Source organism: Petaurus breviceps, unplaced genomic scaffold (genome assembly GCF_028583685.1).
Source record: "Petaurus breviceps papuanus isolate PSGF00001 unplaced genomic scaffold, PetGlider_PUasm1.0 91041, whole genome shotgun sequence".
Taxonomy (NCBI): Eukaryota; Metazoa; Chordata; class Mammalia; order Diprotodontia; family Petauridae; genus Petaurus; species Petaurus breviceps.
In genome coordinates, this window is record NW_027187400.1 from 17551512 (window position 1) to 17573736 (window position 22225).

The 22225-nt window shown below is 45.7% G+C and overlaps 1 protein-coding gene and 1 pseudogene across 3 annotated transcripts; one reads left to right on the plus strand and one right to left on the minus strand.

Moving 5' to 3' along the window:
• Positions 1-315: 315 nt before the first annotated feature.
• NECAP2 (NECAP endocytosis associated 2) lies at positions 316-19162 on the minus strand. Of its 3 annotated transcripts, XM_069079088.1 has the most exons (8): positions 18699-18901; positions 13831-13931; positions 10970-11074; positions 10811-10892; positions 9242-9350; positions 6581-6761; positions 2310-2391; positions 316-1787 (listed from the first exon to the last, which is right to left on the minus strand). In XM_069079088.1, the coding sequence occupies exons 1-8, from the start codon at positions 18788-18790 to the stop codon at positions 1739-1741; spliced, it is 801 nt and encodes a 266-aa protein (XP_068935189.1). In that variant the 5' UTR covers positions 18791-18901; the 3' UTR covers positions 316-1738. The 3 variants fall into 3 exon arrangements, with proteins under 3 accessions (XP_068935189.1, XP_068935190.1, XP_068935188.1); XM_069079089.1 differs by lacking the exon at positions 13831-13931 and having other exon boundaries at positions 18699-19162; XM_069079087.1 differs by lacking the exon at positions 2310-2391 and having other exon boundaries at positions 316-943; positions 6609-6761; positions 18699-18854.
• Positions 3375-6574, plus strand: LOC138154364 (transcription initiation factor TFIID subunit 13 pseudogene; annotated as a pseudogene).
• Positions 19163-22225: the final 3063 nt, after the last annotated feature.

The window sequence follows — 22225 nt, forward strand, 5'->3', positions numbered from 1 at the left end:
TGGGTTTGAATCCCACATTGAACGCTCAGCAGTCACCTGATTAGGGTGGAGTGCCAACTGCTCAGGGCCCAGGCTTCCCTGTCTACAAAATTGGGGAAAAGCTGGGTGTCTTACCTGCCACACAGGTTGTTCCAAAGGAGGAAGCTGCTCTGAGAACCTCAGAGGAGCCCATCCCAGCTCTAAATTTCTCCTGGGGAACACCTGGCTAGGTGTGATCACAACAGAGAAGATTCACACCTTCCATTACAGTTCCACCAATACCTGTCCCATGGAAGTTTAAGAACACATCTGCTTAATGAACATGCCCTAGGCAAATGTGTCCAAGTATCATTTATTCTCATCCAGCTTGTTCCACCAGGGACTGACTGACTTTAGGCACTTAAAAAAAAATTTCTGGTTTCAAGTCAACACACACATTTCCAGGTTTTGCTTCAGAAATCACCCAAACTTCTTCTGAACAGGTACAGAGAAGCCGAAGGCACTTAAGAGCCACCCGGTGAGCACATACATGGTCAAGAACCTTCTCTTCCTTGACATAAACTAGTAAAGGCAAACGTTTTTCTTATCCAAAAAATCTTCACTCTAATCCAGTAAAAAGAGAGTTTTTCAAAAAAAGTTTTTCATGGTCTCTAGCCATTACTCAGGCCTTCCCAACAAAACATTCAATCCAAAAAACCTGAATGCTTTCCAATGAAAGACAATGTACAAATACAAGGCATGAAAAGGAATTTCAGAGGCTTGCAGAGATACGGTTATTTTCCAAACAGTAGTGCAGGTGTTATGCCTGCCTCGAATACCTCCACATGGCTCCTAGCTTTCATTCACAGTGCACATAGGAGAAAGGAAAAGGAAGTGGTTGTCCTTAGACAACAAGGCACTTAGAAACCACCTGGAGCAGGCCCAGCCCAAGCAGATCTCCTTGGCAGGGCCTGGAGAAAAGGGCCTCCCAAGTGGGCACACACTCCCAGCTGCCCGCCCAATGCCTCCAACTTCTACTTAGCAGCACAGGGTGCCCTCCGAACCCCTGAGGAGGGGAGTCCAAAGAGCAGGTAGGCACTGTGGCTGCCAGAAGTGGATCCCTCCTGAGATCCTGGGACTATTCCCCATGGTTAGTGTGGATTATGCAGATTGGCAAAGCAAATGTTAGAAAAGAAAGGCTTAATACAAATGGGTGTTTCCTGATCTCCTCCCAAAGGGCCTTCTCACCCCTTAGGCTACTGGGAAACCTGGATGGGTGCCTCCATTTCCAAAGGGCACAATGGGACCTGACTTTAGTAACTATGGTGGAAGGAGATGGAGGAAACAGCCCAATGCCCAATGTCAACTGAGCCCTCACTTTAAACATGTAAACACTATGGTTAGAGGCTTCAGTCAGGGAAGCAAACTGACCCCCATCCCTTGAGTCTGCATTAGATAATGGATCAGAAATGCCTGCAGCCAGAGTCCCAAGTCTCTATCCAGCCCTAGAAGGAGGGAGCAGGACGTAGCCTCAGTTTCTCTGGTCCTGCTCTGGGGCTCTCTGTTTTCAGTGCTGAACCCTGAAGTCTTCTACAATTCCCAGACAAGTGATGCCACAAACACAGAGGAACAGGACCTGGGGGAGGTAAAGGAGGAAGACGGAAAGGAGGCACGGTCCACATGGAGAGGCAGAGGAAATCCAGATCCTCCACCCTTTGGTCCACAGTAAAGACACTTCTTCCCCAGGAGGCACATTGGGAAAGCAAAAGCTGGGCCCAGGCTAGAACTGGACCCAGTTTGAGCTCTGCTGAGTCTGGCCTGAGGTGGACCTGTGAAGGGGAAACTGATTTTAGTGCTTTTAAAAGAAATAGGTAAAGCACAAGAGCCATCAGCAAATGAACTGCTTCATACCCTTAGAAAGAGCAAAATCCAACTTGCTTGTTTGCTGGCACCTCTTTATGAGGAGCTTAAAGCAGGGACAAGGAATTTATGGGACAAAGCGAAGGCAAAACACAACACAGGATTCCCAGTAAGGCCACTCCCACCTGTGACACTCCATGTTCCAAAGCCCCTCCCACCTCTGACACTGTTTTTACAAATAATGCCAACTCCCAATACCCTCTGAAATATCTAATGGCAAGAGCCTTCACAAATACTGGTGCAAGAATGAGCTCTCTACATGTGTCCTTTCCTACCTAGAAAGGGGTCTCAATAAGGAGCCCATGTACCCACTTCCTGGCTCTGCCTTTTGAGACCTGGGGAAGCTTCTGTTCTTCACCGGCTCCAAGCTCCCCAAGACACTGCCTACCCCAAGGTCATCTGGGCAGAGTGTGAACCAAAGGAATCCTTACCCTGAGGCTTTGGCAAAGTCACCCCAGACATCCCCTGTTGCAGCAGTGGTGGTGTTCAGCTGTGGCCAGGGTAAGGTGGCATCTGAAAAGGAGAAAAGAGAAAGATATGAGGATCTGAGTCCTACATGGATCACCACCTAGAATGCTGTCTTACAAAGTAGGGGCTGATTGTTTGCAGAACTGAATTAACTACTTATGTGCACAACACTATGCCGAACAGGGACAGCCAAAGAGAAATCTGTCTCCCCACTATTTCTCAGGATCCTTGGGCCCTTAGCCAATGAATACTCTCAAGATCCCCTCTGTTCAGCTGCTACTTTCCAGTAAGAACCCCTGATCATCTTGCCTCTCCCCTCTTCATCCAACCCATCCTTTGGCACTCCTTAAAGCAGTAGAGAAAGAAAGACAGGGCCCAAATGGAAACACAGTGATACCTCATTTATCAAGAAGGGAAGGAGTTCATGTAGTAAGTAAAACTTGTCCCCACCCCCTTCAGGTGTTAAAACCACACTGTGTGGAGGTCTAATTGCCAGCTCATTTGCTGGCCTCCTCCCCCAGGCAGGCTGTCAGCCACCCTTGGTCATTTTGCCCACTTCTAATGACATTCACCAGAAGCTGAGAAATCAGCTTACCAAGTGTGGCAAGTTATTGCTTAAGAGCCTTAAGGTCTGGACAAGAACCGAGAGCAAGAAAGATACTTTTCTGCAAGGAACCTTAGGAGAGCTTTCTTGGGCCCTCTGAGGTCTTTCTCTATTGACTTTCTGATCTGGGGATTTGGTTCAATTCCATTCTAGTCAACATTCATTTAACATCTATCTGTGTGCCCAAAGCACTGTGAGATATGAGATATGAGAAACTCAGACAAAACTATGAAAAAGCAGCCTCTGCCTTCAGGACCAGGCAACTGGAGGAGAGGATAATATGAGCGGGGAAGGGCAGAGTTAACACCTGGAAGGAAATTAACAGGTGAAGGTGTTAACATCAGTCAGAGACTGACACTGGATGAGGAGCACTATAAAAAGCCAATGAGTGGCCCCTGAGCAGAGCAGAATCTCTGATGGCTGGAGATAGGGACGGGATGTCTGAGGCAGAGGAGGATCCCACTTCTGAGGAAGATAATGAAGATTTGGGAGGAAGAACAGATGGTGAACAGGGTAAAAGGAAAAGACTTTTCTCTAAAGAATTAAGGCATATGATGTATGGCTTTGATGATGACCAAAATCCTTACACTGAGTCAGTGGATATTCTGGAAGACCTTGTCATAGAATTCATCACTGAAATGATTCACAAAGCAATGTCTACTGGACGACAAGGTCAAGTGCAGATTGAAGATATCATCTTCTTGATTTGAAAGGACCGGAGGATGTTTGCCAGAGTTAAGGACTTGCTCACTATGAATGAAGAAGTGAGACAGGCTAGGAAAGCATTTGATGAGGTGAATGCTGGGTCCTAACACCTTTTATGTTCTCCAAAGTTCCCCTGTCATTTAGGACAAGCGTGTGTGCACTAGAACTATGTGTTTCACCTTGCCAAAACGAGAGGGCCTGACATAATTTAAGTACTTCTTACAGTTACCTTATTACCTGCACTCATCTGACTCTATGAATGGGAAATGGAACAACACTTCATGGCTGCCTTTACTTTGACTTTGTGGATTCTGCAAGTGGCGTTAGGTGCTGAACTGCCCACCTCTCTGTTATGCTTCAAATTGCTCACTGATTTTAATGACAGCATGGAAGAAGCAAAAATGCCCTACAAACCATGTCTTTCTGAGGTGATGAAGACAAGTTAAACCAAGTATTTATGTTCTCGTCTCCTTTATGCCCCTGAAGTTTAGATCACAGCTGTAAAACATGAGAAGTCTAAGTATCAGGCTTTTGGGTTTTTCAATTCATGAAACCAATGTCCTGGCTGCTTTCAATCTCTCGGACAAAGAACGGTTTATGGATTGCCAAGTGCTCTGTGTTGGGTTATATTCTTAAAGAGAAAGTCAGTTTCTCTTAAGGAAAAAGAAAAGGTCCCATATTCTTTTCATAAATATTAGATTTTTTGCATAAGATTAAATTTCTTAAAATTGTTTTCTTTTTTCTTTTTTTTGAGGGCAATTGGGGTTAAGTGACTTGCCCAAAGTCACATGGCTAGTTTTTTGTGTTAAGTGTCTGAAGCCGGATTTGAACCCAGGTTCTCCTGATTCCAGGGCCAGTGCTCTATTCATTTTGCCAGTGAATTCTAGCCGCCCCTAAAAATGCTTTCTTAAAAAATAAATAAATAAAAAAAGTTAAAATAATTTTTTTCTCAGTGAAAGTTCCTGTTTCCTTTCAAAGTTCAACAAGGCAATTTAAGATAATTTGAGAGCTTCTTTTGGTTCTGATTAAAAACTTTTTGGACCTACTAGACTAAGTGTTTGAGTTTTAGGAGAACTGATCTCCACAGGAAGGATTTAAGTTCTGAGACGCTTAAAGGAGTATAAACTCTGGTAAAAAAAATGGCAGTGCTTTAAAATTTGTTTTAATAACTTACTTTGTTCTTAGTGGAAATATCTGCCAGTATCTACACACATGACTATAGGTGCTGCTGTTGTAACTCAGAAGGTGTAAGTTTTGTGTGTATTGAACCATGTGTTCAATTATTACTGTATTTAGTTTAATATCATTAGAATAAAAAAAAAGTTGAGGGAATCATTGAAAAAATCCTTTTTGTGTGAAACTACACTTTTACGTGTTGGTTGTGAACAATATAAATCAATACTTGGGGAAATTTTGCTATCCTAATTTTTTATATTAAGGATAAAATCATCTATGAATTTTTTTTTTTAAAGTCAATGAGGCCAGCAAGAGCTCCTTCAGGAAAGGACAAAGAATTGGCCCTGTGGCCCTGTGCCCCTTCACCTCTGGAGACCTGGAAGGGGCCCACTCAGAGAGGGCCCAGCCCAGGAAAGGGAAGAAACACCACACACAGTTTTTGGAGGCAGGGAAGGAAAACACAGCTTGCCGAGCAGCCCCCCGGCTCACATCAGAGGCAGCCTACCACATGCCAAGGACTGGGTGAAGCCTGGGTATACAAAGAAAGTCCAGAGCACAGCCGTGACCCTCAAGGAGCTCACGTTAAATAGGAAGAGACATGTTGACAACTAAATGCATACAAACTACATATGGTATAGACAGGGCATGACTGATCCTGGGGGGAGCAGCCTATTGCCGATGGCAGCATATAAGCTGAGTACTAATGGAAGCCAGGGAAATGGGAAGGTGGTGCTGAAGGGGCAGGGCATTCACCAGTACAAAAGCATGGTGATGATGGGAGATGGGAGATTGAGCATCCTGGGCCCATGGAGTTTATGTCACCGAGCCTGTAGAGATGACTGGCCTGAAGAGAATGGCCAGGAGGAAAGGGGTCAGGTGAAGGAGACCATTTCATGCTCTAGGATCCTGCAGGTGACAGGGGTGACCTAGGCAGATAATCGCCTTGGCAGCTGAGTGGAGGAACTGGAGACAGAAGCTCACTTACTGCAAAAGGACAGGTGAGAGCTGGATGGGCTTTCAGCTGTGTGAGTAGAGAGGAGGGGACACACAGGAGAGATACTGTGGAGGGAGAAAGCTCAAGATCTGGCAAGAGCACAGTCATGTGGGGTGAGTGCCAAGGAGGAGGATGACACCCACACTGAAAGTAGGTGACTGGGAGGATATGGGACTCCCAACAGTAATGGAGATGGCCGGAAGTGGGGAGGGCTTGGGGGAGAAGGACAATGAGCTCTGTTTGGGATCTGAGTGTGAGATGTCTACAGGACACTAATCTGAGATGTCCTAAAGGCAGTCAGTGATGTGGGACCACAGGATAGGGGAGAGATTACGGTGGGATGTACAGATCTGGCAACCAAGTGCCCAGGGATGATTACTTGATTGCTGGGGGCTAAGAGTCAGTGAGACAGAGAACAGGGCCCAGGACAGAGGCCTGGAGGACACTCACAGTCAGCAGGCATGACCTAGGCAAGGAGACTAGAAGAAGCAGCTGGACAAACAAGGTGGGCAGGGCAGCGAGGAGTAGATGCCATGTGGGACTTCTGGGAACACCACCAGACTCCCAAGCTCACTGGAACCATCACTGACCCCATGACTCCCACAGTACTGGCTCCTGACTAGGTACCATGAGGTGCCTAGTCCCAAGAATCTGCAAGGAACGAGGAGTACAGAGGAAACCCTGCCCCTTCCAGGAGAAAAGTGGCACAGGCTGCCAACAAATAGGCCAAGCAGGAGCCCTGTCTGGGTACTCACCCGAACTTGGAGCAGCTGCTGGCTGGGCCTGGGCCACCCCTCTAGGGAAGTGCTCCCCAGGGGGAGGGGGCTGAACAGAAACTTTGCCCCCTGGGGGAGGAGGAGGCAGAAGGCTCATTCCTGCACTGCTGGACAGCCGGGACTTGGCATTTCCTGCTGATCCTTCCTTCTTCTTCACATTCTAAAGATAAGAACAGAATTCAATTTAGCGAGTTAGAAGAGAAATTAAAGCATCGAATGTTGATGTTATAGATAATAACTAGAAAGGAACTAGTCTATTTTGCAAGGTCCTTCTTGGCTTGCATAGTCTGGGTCCTAATTCCAAGGTCCCATGTTCTAGGGGCTGCTAGTGTACCTTAGAATGGACACTGACCTCAGGTTAACTCACTCCACCACTGGGAAGCTTTCCACTAGACCACAGCTGCTTTGTAAGATGCTGCCCTGGAAATGGCCCCTGTGAAAACCAGGCATTTGGGGGGGAGGGTGGGGGAGGGACTGCTGACCAGCATCTCAGAGGGAAGAGGGCCCAGAGCATCCTGTCCAACAAGACATTCCTCTACAGGATGCCCCAGTGCAGCTTTTGCTCAGGACATTTTGTGACTTGACATAATTAATTTGGGCCATATAATCTACAAGGCAAAGTCTGTTAAAACAGATACCGTCTTAATGAGGTCACAATCGTCAATCTGGAGCTAGAAGGAATTTCAGAGGCCATGGAGGCCAACCCCATCATTTACAGTTAAGGAAAGTGGGGCCCAGGGAGATGGCATGATGTATTCCAAAGTCACCCAAGGAGTCTGCAGGACTGGGCTCTGAGCAGAGGTCCTACATCCCCAAGCCCACGTTCTTTCCCTTGTGCCACAGGGAGGGCAATTAAAATCTCTGTACATTATAACAAATGAAGGTAAGGTTTCGGATGACAACACACTTATCGCAAGTCATTATTGATGCAACACAATTCCAGCAAAACCAAATAATTTCAACATGACTGTTTTGTTATGACAAAGATTTGACCCACAAGTCTTCTGATGGCCAACGTGAAGGAATCCCAAAGTCATCACTGGAATCACCAGAAAAACAAAAAGGGGGGAGCAAGTTAAGAAGGAAGAAAAGGCTCTGGTGACACCAACAAGGCAGGGGCTACCAGCAGGTGACCCAAAGAGCCAATTCCTTGGGCCATGACTTTCCTGGTCCATGGTCCCAACCCATCTACCTCCAACAACATTCACCCCCAGTTAATATGCATGAAAGAACAGATGGCTTATAGTGTCCATCCACTAAGTGTGGTAGTCAAGAAAAAGAATGCAATCCTAGGCTGCATTCAGAGGCATAAGGACCACCATGTCCCACCTCTCTAAATCCTTCCCTACTTTCCCCACCCTTCTGGCCTGCCCCTCTTTAGTTTTCCTTTTTTGAGACTAGGTCTATCTCTCCAAAGCTCAATTCAGATCCCAAGATGAATTATTACAGAAACTCTGACTGGTTGTATTTCCAGCCTGGGATGGCTAAGCTCCTCACTGGGCAGCCTAGTTGGCCCTCCACTCCAGGGGCTCCCCATGGTGGTACCATACTTAGTGCTGACAGCCAATCAAGCTTTTGTCCTGCTGGAGCTCAGAACCCTAGTGATCAAATGATCCATGAGCCTCAGTCTTCACAGAAGTAGAGACCTCCATGTGCCCCACCCTGCCTGGCTCCACCTCCTGATTTCCAAAGGGTCATCTCCAATTCAACATGTAAGAAAACAGACAAGACTCTATTACAAGAGAGTCCTGGAGTTGGGGTTAGATCTGCTGAAAGAACTTTCCATGACTAATATGGAAATGTCTTATATGACTGCACATGTATAACCTGTATCAGACTGCTTAACTATTTTAGGGAGGGGGGAGGTGAAAGGAAGGGACAGAATTTGGAATTCAAAACATCCACACACAAAAGAAAACCCAACGAATGTTAAAAATTGTTTTTACACGTAATTGGGGGAAAATAAAACATTATTCAAAAACAAATAAATGAGTAAATGTAAGTTTTAAAAAAAGAAAGCGTTATGTGCCCCTGGGCTCTTTGTGAGCTTCTGCATCCTCCTTTTGACAACCCTCCCAGGGCCCTTTCCACTCTCACATTCAGTGTCCTAAAGTCACTTCTGCCTTTGACATTCCAGATCTAAGGTCTCGCTTAGTTTTGACTTTTCAGGGGCAAGCTGTGAGCTTCAGGGGAAATGGGAAAAAGACCAGACATGCACAGTATCTTCCATATAAAGGCTGTTCTGGACCATCAGTTAGGTGCTGGTCTATTACCCACAGCAATGTGATCAAAGGGCACAATCTCAGACCCCACTTGGCTTTTCCTCCTGGATCACAAATTCCTCCTCACAGTCCCCCTCAAAAACCCACTGAACAGGAGCAAATCTCCACACCAGAGCCTGACTGGCTGGCCACTAGGGCAGAGAGGCTCTGGCTCTGGCCAAACACAACCGCTCACTCAGTCTCACTGACTCCCATTCTTGAATTTCACTATGTAGTTCAAAGAAGCCAAGTCAGCTAGACAATTTCAAGGCCTGGCTCTGCCCCTGAGTTTCCGGCCAGACGTGTCAGGTCACAGCGAGTCCAAAGCACAGCTCCATCCAAGCTGTGTACAGAACCAGGGAAAAGCAGACAGTCTTACCGCAATGTTGAGCTTGATGGTCTGACCCTCCTTGAAGCTCAGGTCTAGCTTGGGGCCAGGGCTTGGGTTCTGGGCTTGTTTGGCAAATTCACATTGCTGCTTTACCCACCTAGGGAGAGGAAGGAGACAAGGTAAGGGGAGGGAAGGGAAGGGAAGAGAGGCCAAGAGCGCACCCTCCCCCAGCACCATACATGTGTAGCCAAAGTCATGGCCCGAGCAGCCTGTGCGACCAGATGCTGCAGAGGACACAAAGGGGGAGGAGATCCAGCATCTATCTCTGTGCAGTTTGAAACACAGCCACAGACAAGACCCTCACGACAAAGAGCACACATTCTCCATCTTACAATTATCTGAAGAGGCAAATGGCCCAGGGCCAGCACCCCAACTCTCAGCCAGGAACTTCCTGGGCTTGCGTAGAAGGGATCCCTTCTACTTCCTTCATTCAACTGATATGTCCTAAAGAATCATTTCACATGCAGAGCACTGGGCTGGAGGAGTGGGAGACGAAAACAGGCCCACCTGGGCCTCGCCTCAAGGACTGTACTTTGGGTTTATGGAGGTGTCAGAGCTGGGCAAGGTAGGGCTTGAAGAGGAGAATGGTTTGGATAAATGGAGGGAGGATCGGCAGCAAAGCCAGACAGCAGCCTGGCTGCCCAGGGTACAAGGGCATGCAAAGATGCAATCAGCTGCCATCAGTAAGACTTGCTGATGGAAAACTACATTCCAAGTTCCAGATGACCAATTTACAACCACACTTTGGGAATGAACCCATTCACAAGCATAAGACTAAGTGCTAAATGACAGAAGGATGCTGGAATCATAGACCAAGAGCTGGAAGGGTCCTTAGCGACCATGTTGTCCAAACCCCTCAGCCGATGGAAGAGGAAGCTGAGACTTGCCTAAAAGAAAACAGAGAGCACAAAGAAGCAGAATTTGAACCCAGGTCCTCTGAATGTAAATCGAGCCTCTCCCCCTATTCTCCATATATGATGAAGGAATAATCAGGGGCAGGGAACCTGTGGCCTTCTAGGTCCTCGGGTACAGCCTCTGACCGTGTCCAAGTTTCATAGAACAAATCCTTTTATTATAAGAGAGAATTTGTCCTGTGATGTTTGGATTCAGTCAAAGGGCTGCACTTGAGGGCCTTGAAGCCAGAGGTTCCTCACCCCTGCTCTAAGCACAATGAACAGGCAGAAAAGGAAGTGGTTGTTTGGGACTAAAGGCAATCAGAGAAGGTGAATCCTAAAGATGAGGAGAAACAGGGTAAGTGGAGGAAGAAGAGAGGGCAGCTGAGCAGCCTGGTCCCTACAGAGGTCACAGCCAAGGGCAAAGATGAAAGCAGCATTTGGACAGCAGCAGCTAAATGATGGGCCCCAGGGAAGGGCAAGGAAGGCCCGCTCTCGCTGAATGGGCCTGCCCCATAGCCCAGCACGTGGGACTTGCTTGAGGTCCAATTGACCAGCTGGGTGGCAGCCATGTCAGCGAGGAGCTGTAGGCTTCAGTTCCATATCTGCAATGGAAATCTGCCCATCCAAGAAGTCAGCTGTCCAGAGGGGGCTGCCTACTCACTTGAAATGGTCCTGCAGCGCTACATTAAAATCAAAGGCATCCCCACGGTCAGCAAAGCCAACGCCAATGAATGCTCGCCGCCCTGTGGGAATACAGCACCGTGAATCCCACCATCATTCCAGGGCAAAAGGTTTCCCCCCAAGCGAGCAGCTCACTTACCACTCCCATCTTCAATACGGACAACAAAGTATCTGCTCGAGTCTGTCACGCTCTCCACAGCAATACTGGGAAACTGCTCCACAGGTGCCTGGGCGAAGAGCTCTCCTGAAAGCGGAAGTCAGTGTGAAGAACAAGCCCTCCCCCAAGCTGTGCTCCAGCACCAAGGCCACCAGGCATGACCTCCTCAGAGCACAGGCCATGGGCACCCCCTCCATCTGCACACCCACCCATCTTCCCACCTTCCTCCAAAAAGGCAGCCCTGGAGAGGGCAGCATTCATTAAAATCAAATCAACAAATGTCTGGTGTGGGGAGAACATGAGTATTCCAATTAGTAAGAGGTGGACCTACTGCCGAGCAAACAAAGACACAGTAAAGTAAAGAAAGAAGAACCAACTAGGAGTTGAGTGCCAGGCCCCAAATATGCAAGCTGTCTCTTCCCCTCTCTGCCCTTCAGTATGCTCACTGTAAAGTGGGGCAGGGATGCTCTTCGAGAGCTGCCCAAAGTAGAGCCCAGCATGAACCTAGGTCTTCCTGACTCCACATCCAGGAAGACCTGAGTTCAAATCCAGCTTCAGACACTTTCAAGCTGTGTGACTGGGCAAACCACTTCACCTCTGCCTGCCTTAGTTTCCTCATCTACAAAACGGGGATAACAGCAGCAGCTGCCTCACATAGCTGTTGTAAGGATCAAATGAGATAATATTTGTGAAGCGCTCAGCATGTGCCTGCTATATAGGAAAGCTCTACATAAATATGAGCAGCGGCAGCATCACGATCTTTCTTACTGGTGCCATTCCCTCCCACTTTTTACACAAGCAGCAGCCAAATGAAACTCATGGAGGTTCCTGACTTGCCCCACACCTTACATACTAAGTGGAAGCCTGCCAGCTCCCTCTCAGTCCAAACTCTCCCATTCCACTGACTGGTTGCTGGAGAGTGGGGATACAGGTTTGGCTCTCTCCATAAAAAAGAAAGTTATGTTCTGTTGAGGAAAACAAGGCCTGGGACTTTGTGAACTATTTCCCCAGAAGGATGTTTCTTTTTCATGTTATTTTATTCTGAACCTAACAAACATGAAATAAAACAAACATTTCCACGTGCTCTGTAGAAAAGGAAAGCCAGCCGAATCTCATTTGCTTGGCTTTGCTTTATTGCTTTCAGATGTGGTGTTTTCACACCTGAAGGCCTGCTCAGCTGAGCTGCCTATGGGCACTTTTCCAGCAGCATGTGTTCACATGGTGCCTCCATGTCACATTTTGGTAATTCTCACAACATTTCAAAGCTTTTCATTATTATTCTATCTGTTAGAGTGATCAGTGATCACTGATGTTCCTATTATTTCTGTTTTGGGGCACTATGAACTGTACCCACATAAGCCGGCAAACTTAACAGAGAAATGCAGTGTTCTAACCTCTCCACCTATTGGCCCTTCCCGTCTTCTCTCCCTCTCCTCTGGCCTCCCCCTTCTGGTGACCTGAGACACAATATTGAAATTAGGCCAATTAATAGCCCTATAATTGTCTCTAAGTGTTCAGGTGAAAGGAAGAGTAACTGACATGGCAAAGTTCATTGTTGTCTTATTTTGAGAAATTGCCACCGTCACCCCAACCTTCAGCAACCACCGGCCTGATCAGTCAGCAGCCACCAACATGGAGGCAAGACCCTCCACCAGCAAAAAGATTACTACTCGATGAAGGCTCCGGTGATGGGTAAGCATCTTTTTAATTAAGGTATGTCCATTGCTTTTTTTAGATATAATACGATTGCACACTTAACAGGCTACAGAAGAGCATAAACATAACTTTTACAAGCACTGGGAAACCAAACAATTCATGTGATTCGCTTTATTGCAATATTCACTGTTGCAGTGGTTTGGAACTAAACTCACTATCTCCAAGGTAGGCCTCTGCTGTACTGGACTCCACAACTTAGAGCAAGCTTTGCTTTTAAGTCTACTCTACCCATCTGTGATTCTGAAGAGCATAAGATACTACTTCTGACAGGCTGATACAGCAGGAAATAACAGCCGCTTTAAAGCCAGAAAATCCAAGTTGAATCCTAGCTCTGTCCCTTATCAGTTGACTTTGGGAATGTCAACTCCCCTCTCTGGGCCTGTTTCCTCACTTATAAACCAAGAAATCTGGACTAAGTGATCTCTCCCAGTCCCTTCCAGCTCTAGGACCTGAAGCCATGAGTTACTCAACACAGCACAGTATTGATGCAGAAAGGAAGCAGCACTAGAATTAGGAGTCAGAAAGATCAAGGTTCAAGGAATCACTCACTGTGTGACCTTGGGCAAATCACTTTCCCTTTCTAGGCCCTGGTTTCCTCATTTGCAAAATGAGAACAATAAGAGTGCTTACCAGACATGGTTAGGAGAGTTCTGAAACAACCTCCAGGCACTGTACAAATATGAGCCCTCCTCATCACCATTAGGCAAGCTGACCAGGAGGCATAAGGAAAGATTTAGGACCCTTCCAATTCATGGGTATTTTTCACTGTGAGGAACTACTCAGCTGTTGAAGTAAAATTCCCAAGTAAACAAGTTCTATACCACAAGATTCATGTCTATCCAAATGCTTTTGCACTAGGGCTTTCTACAAGAAAGTCACTCCAGACCAACTGGCAGACTTCTTGTCTCCTTCAGTGTGTTCCTTCAATGCCTAGACCCTAAAGGACCCCAAAAGAGCTAGTGCTCCCTTGAATAGAAGTATTCTCTACACTCTGGGGACACTAGGCTTAGATCTCAGGATGGGAGCTTCTTCAACCACTGCTATAAAAGCCTGAAAAGTCTCTGATCACAAGAGAGATTTCTATGGGAGGAAGCAAGAACGATACTCGGGCCTCTCTTCTTCTTTACCTGAGGTTTTGTCCTCCAGCTTGATGTAAGCCATCTGCCCCTTTGCTGTTATCCGAAGCCGCCCACTCCATGATGGCTGGTCCAGCTGCCAGTCTGCAGCCCTACGAGGGACAAAAACCCACTGAGATGCCCCAGCATCACCATAGCCAACTGTCAACAGAGGGCAGTGTGCCTTAAGCCCTGGAGGATGTGGCTGTTTTCCCAAACTCTTTCAGAAATGACCTTTTTATTCACTACACTTCCCAAAGGAGCAAGCTGCTAGGATATATCTCTTATGCTGCAAAATGCTAACAGGCTGAAGATTCGGGCCCAGAGAGAAGTAGGTCAGGGTAGGAAGGCTTGTGGGAGAACAATACAAGCAGGTAACACTAAGAAGCAGCTTAGCTCTGAATAATGACAACAGGCAATCTTGGCCCTGAAGTACAGATGACAAAATTCATTTCCTTCTTCCCAACTAAGAAGTGGACATCTACCATCAGATGTGGTCATCCTGTTAGTCAGTTTTGCTTAACCATATTTTTGCTGCAAAGGAGGGCATGAGGGGGTTGGGGGGAAAAGGAATATCAGGAAATGGCTGTTATGACAAAATAAAATGCATCAAAAAGATTTTTTAAAATGGAAGAGTCCTGGTCTGGGAGTCATGAGACTTGGGTTCTAGTCAATCACAATTAAATACCTGTGGAGGTATTTAAATACCTGTGCTGCATGCGGGAGGTACAAAGGCAGGAATACCACACAAATGGTAGAAAATCTTGAAAGCATAGGGGAGGTGGCACCCACAAAAGAGAATGCTATTTCTACCCATATTCAGAGGTATTCAGCTTCCAGGAAAAAGGATTTCTGTTCCCTTGTCCTCTGCTATGTTCAGACCTCACCTGCAGTACTGAATTGAAGGCTGGGAGACATGGCTGAGGAAGGAATGGAGAGCCTTCTGAGAACAGAACAATGAAGTGACTCCAGTTCATGCCATATAAGGAGAAATGAAAGCAATGATTCTCAAACTTTTGGTCTCAGGACTCCTTTATACTCTCAAAAATTATCAAGCCCTCCCCCCCAGCTTTTATGTTGATTATATCTGCTGATATTTATTTTATTAGAAATTAAAATGTCTTAGTATTATTATGAAAATAGTTTTGATCTTATTGACCTCTTAAAGGGTCTCAAGGGATCATACTTCAAGAATCTCTGGGTTAAAGGAACTGGGACAGTAGAAATGAAAAAAACTTGGGGGAGAGGAGATCTTTAAGTACCAGAAGGGCTACAGAAGAGAGATCAGATAATGCTGCTTAGTCCCAAAGGGCAAAGACTGGAACAAAAGGAGGAAGCAGCCAAGATGTCAAATGAGGTTTGATGTAAGAGCTTTGGCTACATGGAATGGGCTGTCTCAGGACTGGTGAGTTATCATTTATGGATTTGGGTTGGACTACACGGCCCTTGAGGTCCCTCCCAACTTTGCAATTCTGTGAAATTTCAAAATGTTGAGTTTATAAAATGTACTTGGTAACCAACAAAGAACTCCTGAAAATTTCAATTATATCAAACAAGTGTTTATTAGGCACCCACAGTGTGAAAAGCACAGATGACACAAAGATATATGAGTCTTTGAGGAGAGGTGGGACATGCCACATCAGGGTGTCAGGGAGAGGTTTCTAAGCAGGGGAGGAAGGGCTGCAAATTGGAGGCCCCCTTAGTGGACTCAGGGCCAGTCAGAGGATACTGTTGGCATGTCTGTTCTCTAGGCTTCAGTTTTCTCACCTTTAACAGAGGGGCCTCTGGATACCCTGGCTGTTCTAAAGGGCTAAAATCTCTGAATTCCTAGAGGAAAGGAACAGAAGGGAGGCAGTTGTGAAAGGAAGAGAAAGGAAAGATCATAAATCTGTATGAGAAGTAAAAAAGGATCAAAATATTTATCAATGAAGGTTATTACTGGCAGAAAGGAGCTGGGGAACCTTGCCTTAGAGTAAGGACAAACTCTTTTAGCACATTCTTAGACACTAATCTCGGGTTTGCTTTGAGGAAGCAGCTCAGGAAATATCCTGAGTCACAAGAGCCCTGCTTTTCCATAAAAATGTTTGCACGTGCTTGGGTCCACTTCAGGGCTGGCTCATGAGGCTTGTGAAAGCAAGCCTTTGCAAAAGTCTCAAGATGCCTGATTTCTTCCAAGATCCACAAAAATGCAGAACCCTCAATGTACTTCAGCAGGCTCAATTTTCAGTTCCTTTTCCTGGGGATCTTACATCTTATGATCAAGAGCAGCAGAGCTCTGTGGGTAAATGGTGCTAAATGAGTCAACTTACAGATATAGCTCTTCCTCTTTCTGCCCCTCAGTGCCCTCATCTGTAAAATGAGGATATTTGTACTGCCCACCTCACAGGATTTGGGTAAAAAAAGCTCTTTGAAAAGAGTAAAACTGATTAATCAAATCAATGTCACTGATGTCATACAAGGAGGGCACAACCAGAAGACAAAGGCAGGTTCCTTGGTTTAGCCACAACTCTGAAGAAGACAGCATGATACAGAAGAAATAGTAATTACTGTCTCCAGAGAAAGAGGCCTTGGGTTCGAATCCCACATCCAAGGCTTACTGCCTTGTCTGACCTTAAGACAATAGCACAGCTGACTTTAAGGTTTGCAGAAGACTTTACTAATATGATCTCATCTGGTCCTCACCCTGTGAGGAGGGGCTGTTATTACTCCATTTTACACAGGAGGAAACTGAGATAGACAGAAGTTAAGTCGATTGTCCAGGATCACACAGTCAGGATGTATCTGAGGCTGGATTTGAACTCAAGTACTAAAATCCACTTCCTGACTCGGGGTCCATCGTTCTATTCACTTCATCACCCACTTGCCTAACTTAACATCTTTCAGCCTCAGCTCCACTAGATGCCCTCTGAGGACCACCCCGGCTCTACATCTAGGATTCCATGATCCCAGTGTCTACAAGTGTCTCTAGGGGCTGATGTGGTAAAGTCTTAAAGACTAAACTGACTTTCATTAACTTGAATTTTTAGAAAATATTTGCTGATGGCACCTTGGGTGGTAGGGAGGAAATGTCATGAAAAAGTCCCAAATCTGAAAAAGTTAAGGATAAATCAACTAAGGGCTCATAAACTGCCAGGAGATCTGAAACAGAAACAAGAACATCAAGGCAAACCCACAAGCCGTCTCAGGTGAAACCCCAAAGCAAAATAAAATTTCCAAAGGGTTTTTATTTCCCAGGTCCTGATGTCAATTTGTCAAAGCCCACAGCACAAAACCTCTGGACCAGTGCCCAGGAAAGCTAATACAACAGGTTGTACAACAGGTGTAGATTTTTCTGAGGGGAGGGAACAAGGGAGGCAGAGTTTCCTTCCCTAACCGGCTTACCCACCACCTTGTCCTCCCAAACACAGGCTGATTGCCCAGTGCTGAAGTTACACTTGGGGAGCAGGGGGAGCTGGGGAAATGGGAGTGGCATTCAAAGCCACCTTTCACTATACAAAGCACCACCTAGGGGGCATGAGATAATAGTCTACACAACCAAAAGGGACTTTGTACAACCTCAAGTCCAATTTGAAGAAAATGAGGCACAGAGGGGGAAGAGCATTTCCCCAAGTCACACTGGAAGAGGCATAGCCAGATGTGCTCCCCAGCCCCAAAGACAGTGCTCTACCCTTCCCTTCCACTGACTTAGGAGGGGCTGGCTGTCTTCTCCTCAGCATGCTAGGATAGTTTATTGATGACTAGGTAAGCTAAGTCCTGAGATGGTTCTGTGCTGGGAGGAGCCTGGGGGTCCTAAACCCAGAACCATCAATGACTCACAACTCAATGGACCTCTGTAAGCCTCAGTATTCCCACTTTGAAATAACAGGGACAGCCTAGATGTCTAAGGGCATTAGGCTAAGGACCAGCACTTTGGGTCTGAAACTGAGAATGAGAGAGGTTTCTGTCCTCTCCCATATCCTCACCCCCCCCCCCCAGGCCTGGGTGAGTGCTTAGCATAAGGCACACAGCAGGTGCTTAATAAAGGGTGAATGATTTCTAAAGCTCCTTTCCAGCTGTCAGTCCACAGCTTCGCCTATCTGTCCAAGGCTATTTTGCCTTGAGCTAATCTGATGAGAGGGTGTCTTACTCTATGGAAGGAAAGGATCATTATCAATGTGCTGAGTGGATTGATTATCTTGGGCAGTGGAAGAGAGGTCGACCCACACAGGGTCCAAAGGAGCTGGAAGGGGCCCCTCAGGGCACAGGGTCCAATCAAAGCTTCTCAGAACCCCCAACAACCTCCGGGTAATCTCCAGCACTGGCTGTTCGGCTCCTGAACCACCTGCCTCCACCCTGGCTCCCCAGTACTGCCCGGACAGCGTCCGCGTCCTGCCGTGGGGGGCTTTGGGGTGGAGGAGGGGCAGTCCTGGTCTGGGAGCCCGCCCCTCTGGGTTTTGGGTGGGGGTGGGACCTCCAGTCAGTTTCCCCAGTGATCAGTTTCACCGGACCGAAGACCTGGGGCCAGAAGGGCCCCCGGAGGCCATCGAGTCCGCCCCCCCACCTCGGCTTTTTTTTTTTTTTTACAGAGGGAGAAACTGCGGCCCAGACCGCGGAAGTGTCTCCCCCAGGAGGTCACGGTGAAGGGCTGGAAGCCGAATTCGAGCTCAAGCCTTCCCGACTCCCTGCGCCAACCAAGATGTTCTGGTGTGTCTGTGATATCCCTGGAAGGACCATGGGTTTCTAATAGGGTGGGGTCATTCTGGAAAACCGGGGTTGGGGTATTACCCGCTCCCCAGAGGAGGGCGGTTATCCCGGAAAAGCGAGGCTACACCTCAGAAAAGCGGGAGGAGGTATCCCCTGAAGGCAGAGGGAGGTGGCGGGGAAGGGAGGCAGGTGGTCACCTGTAGCCGCGGTTGGTGGCCCGCGGCGGGATGCGGTAGACATGCACCTCGGGCTTGACGCAAAGAACCGATTCGTACTCGTAGTCCTCCATCTTGGCACCCGACCCCGGACATCCGGCTCCCTCCCGGAAGGGGCGGAGCCCTGTGACCGGAAGCAGCGAGCTAGAGAGACAGGCAGGCACGGAGGCATCGCCTCGTTCCCACCCTCGCCCCACAAGCCCCCGCGTTCCCTGAGCGCGCGCTCCCTGCTGGACGGCGAGCGCTAGGTTGGACGAGGGAGGCTGAGGGCCAGGATGCAGGCCTGGCCAGACCTCAGCTCAGAGGGACGCGGCTTCCGCCGACTGGGCCTGAGACTTGGGACTTGGGCGAAGCCGCCTGCCCGCTGTACCTACTTTTCCTCTACATCAGTCTCTCCCCTCTCTGACATCTCCTCTTCTTAACTCCCACTTTTTACATTCCCTATGGTAAAACCCCTCCCCCTCTGACGTACATGTCCCAGGGCACCTCCTTTCTCTCACGTGACCTGGTCTGGGGCCCCTCCCCCTCTGGCATAACCTGGTCTAAGATCCTCCCTCCCCTCCCCTTCAACATTCCCTTTTTGAGGCCCCTTGCAGCTTTGACATTCTCTGTTCTTTTTTTCTCTTTATTTTTAACATTTCTAGTTCTTATGCCCAAAGGCCTATAAAACTTTACATACTCTTTGAGCCAGCAATTCCACTACTAAGTCTGTATCACAGATTAAAAAAAAAAAGGAAAAGAACTCATATGCAAAAATATTTAAAGCAGCTCTTTTTGTGGAGGGGTGGCCATCCTCTGGGGCATGGCTAAACAAGTTGTGGCATATGATTATAATGGAATACTATACTATAAGAATATTATACTTCTAGTATATACTTACATAGTGTATACATACTTACATATATATTATGCTTATACTATAAGAAATGCAGAGCAGGATGGTTTCAGAAAAACCTAGGAAGACACATGAACTGATGCTAAGTGAAGCCAGCAGATCCAGGAGAACTTCTTGTATGCAGTAATAGTGATATTGTAAGGATGATCAACTGTGAAAGATTTAGCTATTCTCGGCAATACACTGATCCAAGACAATTCCAAAGGACTCAGCATGAAAAATGCCATCCACCTCGAAAGAAAAAATCTGATGGAGTCTGAATGCATATCACAGCATACTTTTTAAAAACTTTTGTTTCTCTTATCTTTTTGGTCTGTGTTTTCTTTCACAACATGGCTAATATGGAAATACGTTTTGCATGACTGAACAAGTATAATCTATATCAAATTGCTTGCCTTCTCAAGGGAAGGAGAGGAGAGAGTGAGGGAGAAAATTTGAAAATTTAAATTTAAAAAGGCAAATGTTTAAAAATATTTTTACATATTACTGGAAAAAATAAAACAGAAAAACAAAGGCAAGGAAAAAATTTAAGCACTAAATTATCTCCTCTTCTGTTTCTTCTCCAGCCATTGAAAAGACAAGCACTGTATCAATTACACATTTGAAGTTCTTCAAAACATATTTCCATATTAGCCATGTTACAAAAAAATATATATTTTTTTAAAGCAAGGCATATAAAGAGGAAAAAGTTATGCTTCAATCTGCTCTCTGAATTAGTCACTTCTCTCTCTGGAGATAACTAGCATTTTTCATCATGGATCCTTTGGAATTGTCTTGGATCATTGTCTTAATCAGAGCAACTAAGTCACATACCAGAACTTGTGTAGTCATTCCCAATTGATGGGTATCCTTCAATTTCCAATTCTTTGACACCACCAAAAGAGCTGCTATAAACAGTTTTGTACATATAGGTCTCAGTGCTTTTTCTTTCATCTCTTTGGAATAAAAACCTAGTAGTGGTATTGTTAGGTCAAAGGACATGCACACTTTTATAGCCCTTTGGTTCTAGTTCCAAACTACTCTCCATAATGGTTGAACCAGTTCACAATATTGCATTAGTGTTCCTGTTTTTCCACATTCCATCCAGCATTTGTTATTTTCCTTTTCTGTCATGTTAGCCAACATGATAGGTATGAGGGGATACCTCCAAGTTGTTTTAATTTGCATTTCTCTGATCAATAGATATTTAGAGCATCTTTTTAATGTAACAATTGAAAGCCTTGATTTTTTTTCTTCAGAAAATACCTGTTCATATCCTTTATCAATTAGAGTATGGCTCTTATTTTTTATAAATTTGGTTCTGTTCCCTACATATTTGAGAAATGAGGCCTTTATCAGACAAACTGGGTGTAAATCCCCCCACCCCAATTTCCTGCTTTTCTTCTAATTTTGGCTACATTGGTTTAGTCTGTGCAAAATGTTTTTAATTTCATGTAATCAAAATTACCCATTTCAATTTAATCTAGGTTATAGATGTGTAGTCATGCAAAACATTTCCATAATAGTCATGTTGTGGAAAACTAACTATATTTCCCTCCATCCTATCCTGGAATGCTCTTCATCTCTTGTTTGGTCATAAAATCTTCCCTTCTCCTGACAGGTAAAATTGTCCCTGCTCTCCTAATTTGCTTATGATATTATCCTTTATATCTAAACCATGTACCCACTTTTACTTTATCTTGGTATACAATATGAGATGTTGTTCTGTGCCTAACTTCTACCAAAATGCTTTCCAGTTTTCCCAGCAATTTTTGTCAAATAGTGAGTTCTTGTTTCAAAAACTTAGATCTTGGGGTGGCCAGGTAGCACAGTGAGTAAGAGCATTGGCCGTGTAACCTTGAGCAAGTTACTTAACCCCAATTGCTTAAAAGAAAAAAAAAACTTAGATCTTTGGGTTTATCAGATAACTAGATTACTATGCTCATTTATTACTGCCGTTCTACTGATTCACTGCTCTATTTTTTAGCCAGTACTAGATTGTTTTTCATAATTATCGACTTTGTAACATAGCTTGAAATCTGATACTGCTAGGTCACCTTCCTTCACTTTTTTTCATTGATTTCTTTGATATTCTTGATCTTTTGTTCTTCCAGATGAATTTTATTATTTTTCTAGCTTTGTAAAATTATTTTTTAGTAGTTTTATAGGTATGACACTAAACAAGTAAATTGGGTAGAATTGTCATTTTTTAAAATATTGACTCAGCCTACCCTTGAGCAATGAATATTTCTTCAATTGTTTAGATCTTTCTTTATTTGTGTGAAAAGTGTTTTATAATTGTGTTCATATAGTCCTTCACTTTGTCTTGGCAGGTAAACTCCCAAGCACTTTGTGATGTCCACAGTTATTTTAAAAGGAATCTCTCTATCTTTTCCTGCTGGGTTTTGTTGGAAATATATAGAAATGCTGATCATTTATGTGTGTTTTTCTATCCTGCAACTTTGCTAAAGTTGCTATTTGCAACTAGTTTTTAGTTGATTCTCTAGAGTTCTCTCAGTATACCATCATAACCTCTGCAAAGAGTGATAGTTTTGGAGAAGGCAAAGCCAAGATGGCATATTAAGGGCAGCCTCCCAGCTAAATTCTCCAAACATTTCCCTCCAAACAACCTTAA

Excerpts from the sequence above, each read along its gene's own strand:
- NECAP2 (XM_069079088.1), bottom strand. The coding sequence starts at position 18,790 with ATGGAGGACTACGAGTACGAATCGGTTCTTTGCGTCAAGCCCGAGGTG. Across the intron at positions 10,893-10,969 it reads CCGTATTGAAGATGGGAGTG|GGCGGCGAGCATTCATTGGC; the intron begins GTAAGTGAGCTG and ends GTATTCCCACAG. Across the intron at positions 9,351-10,810 it reads GCGCTGCAGGACCATTTCAA|GTGGGTAAAGCAGCAATGTG; the intron begins GTGAGTAGGCAG and ends TCCTCTCCCTAG.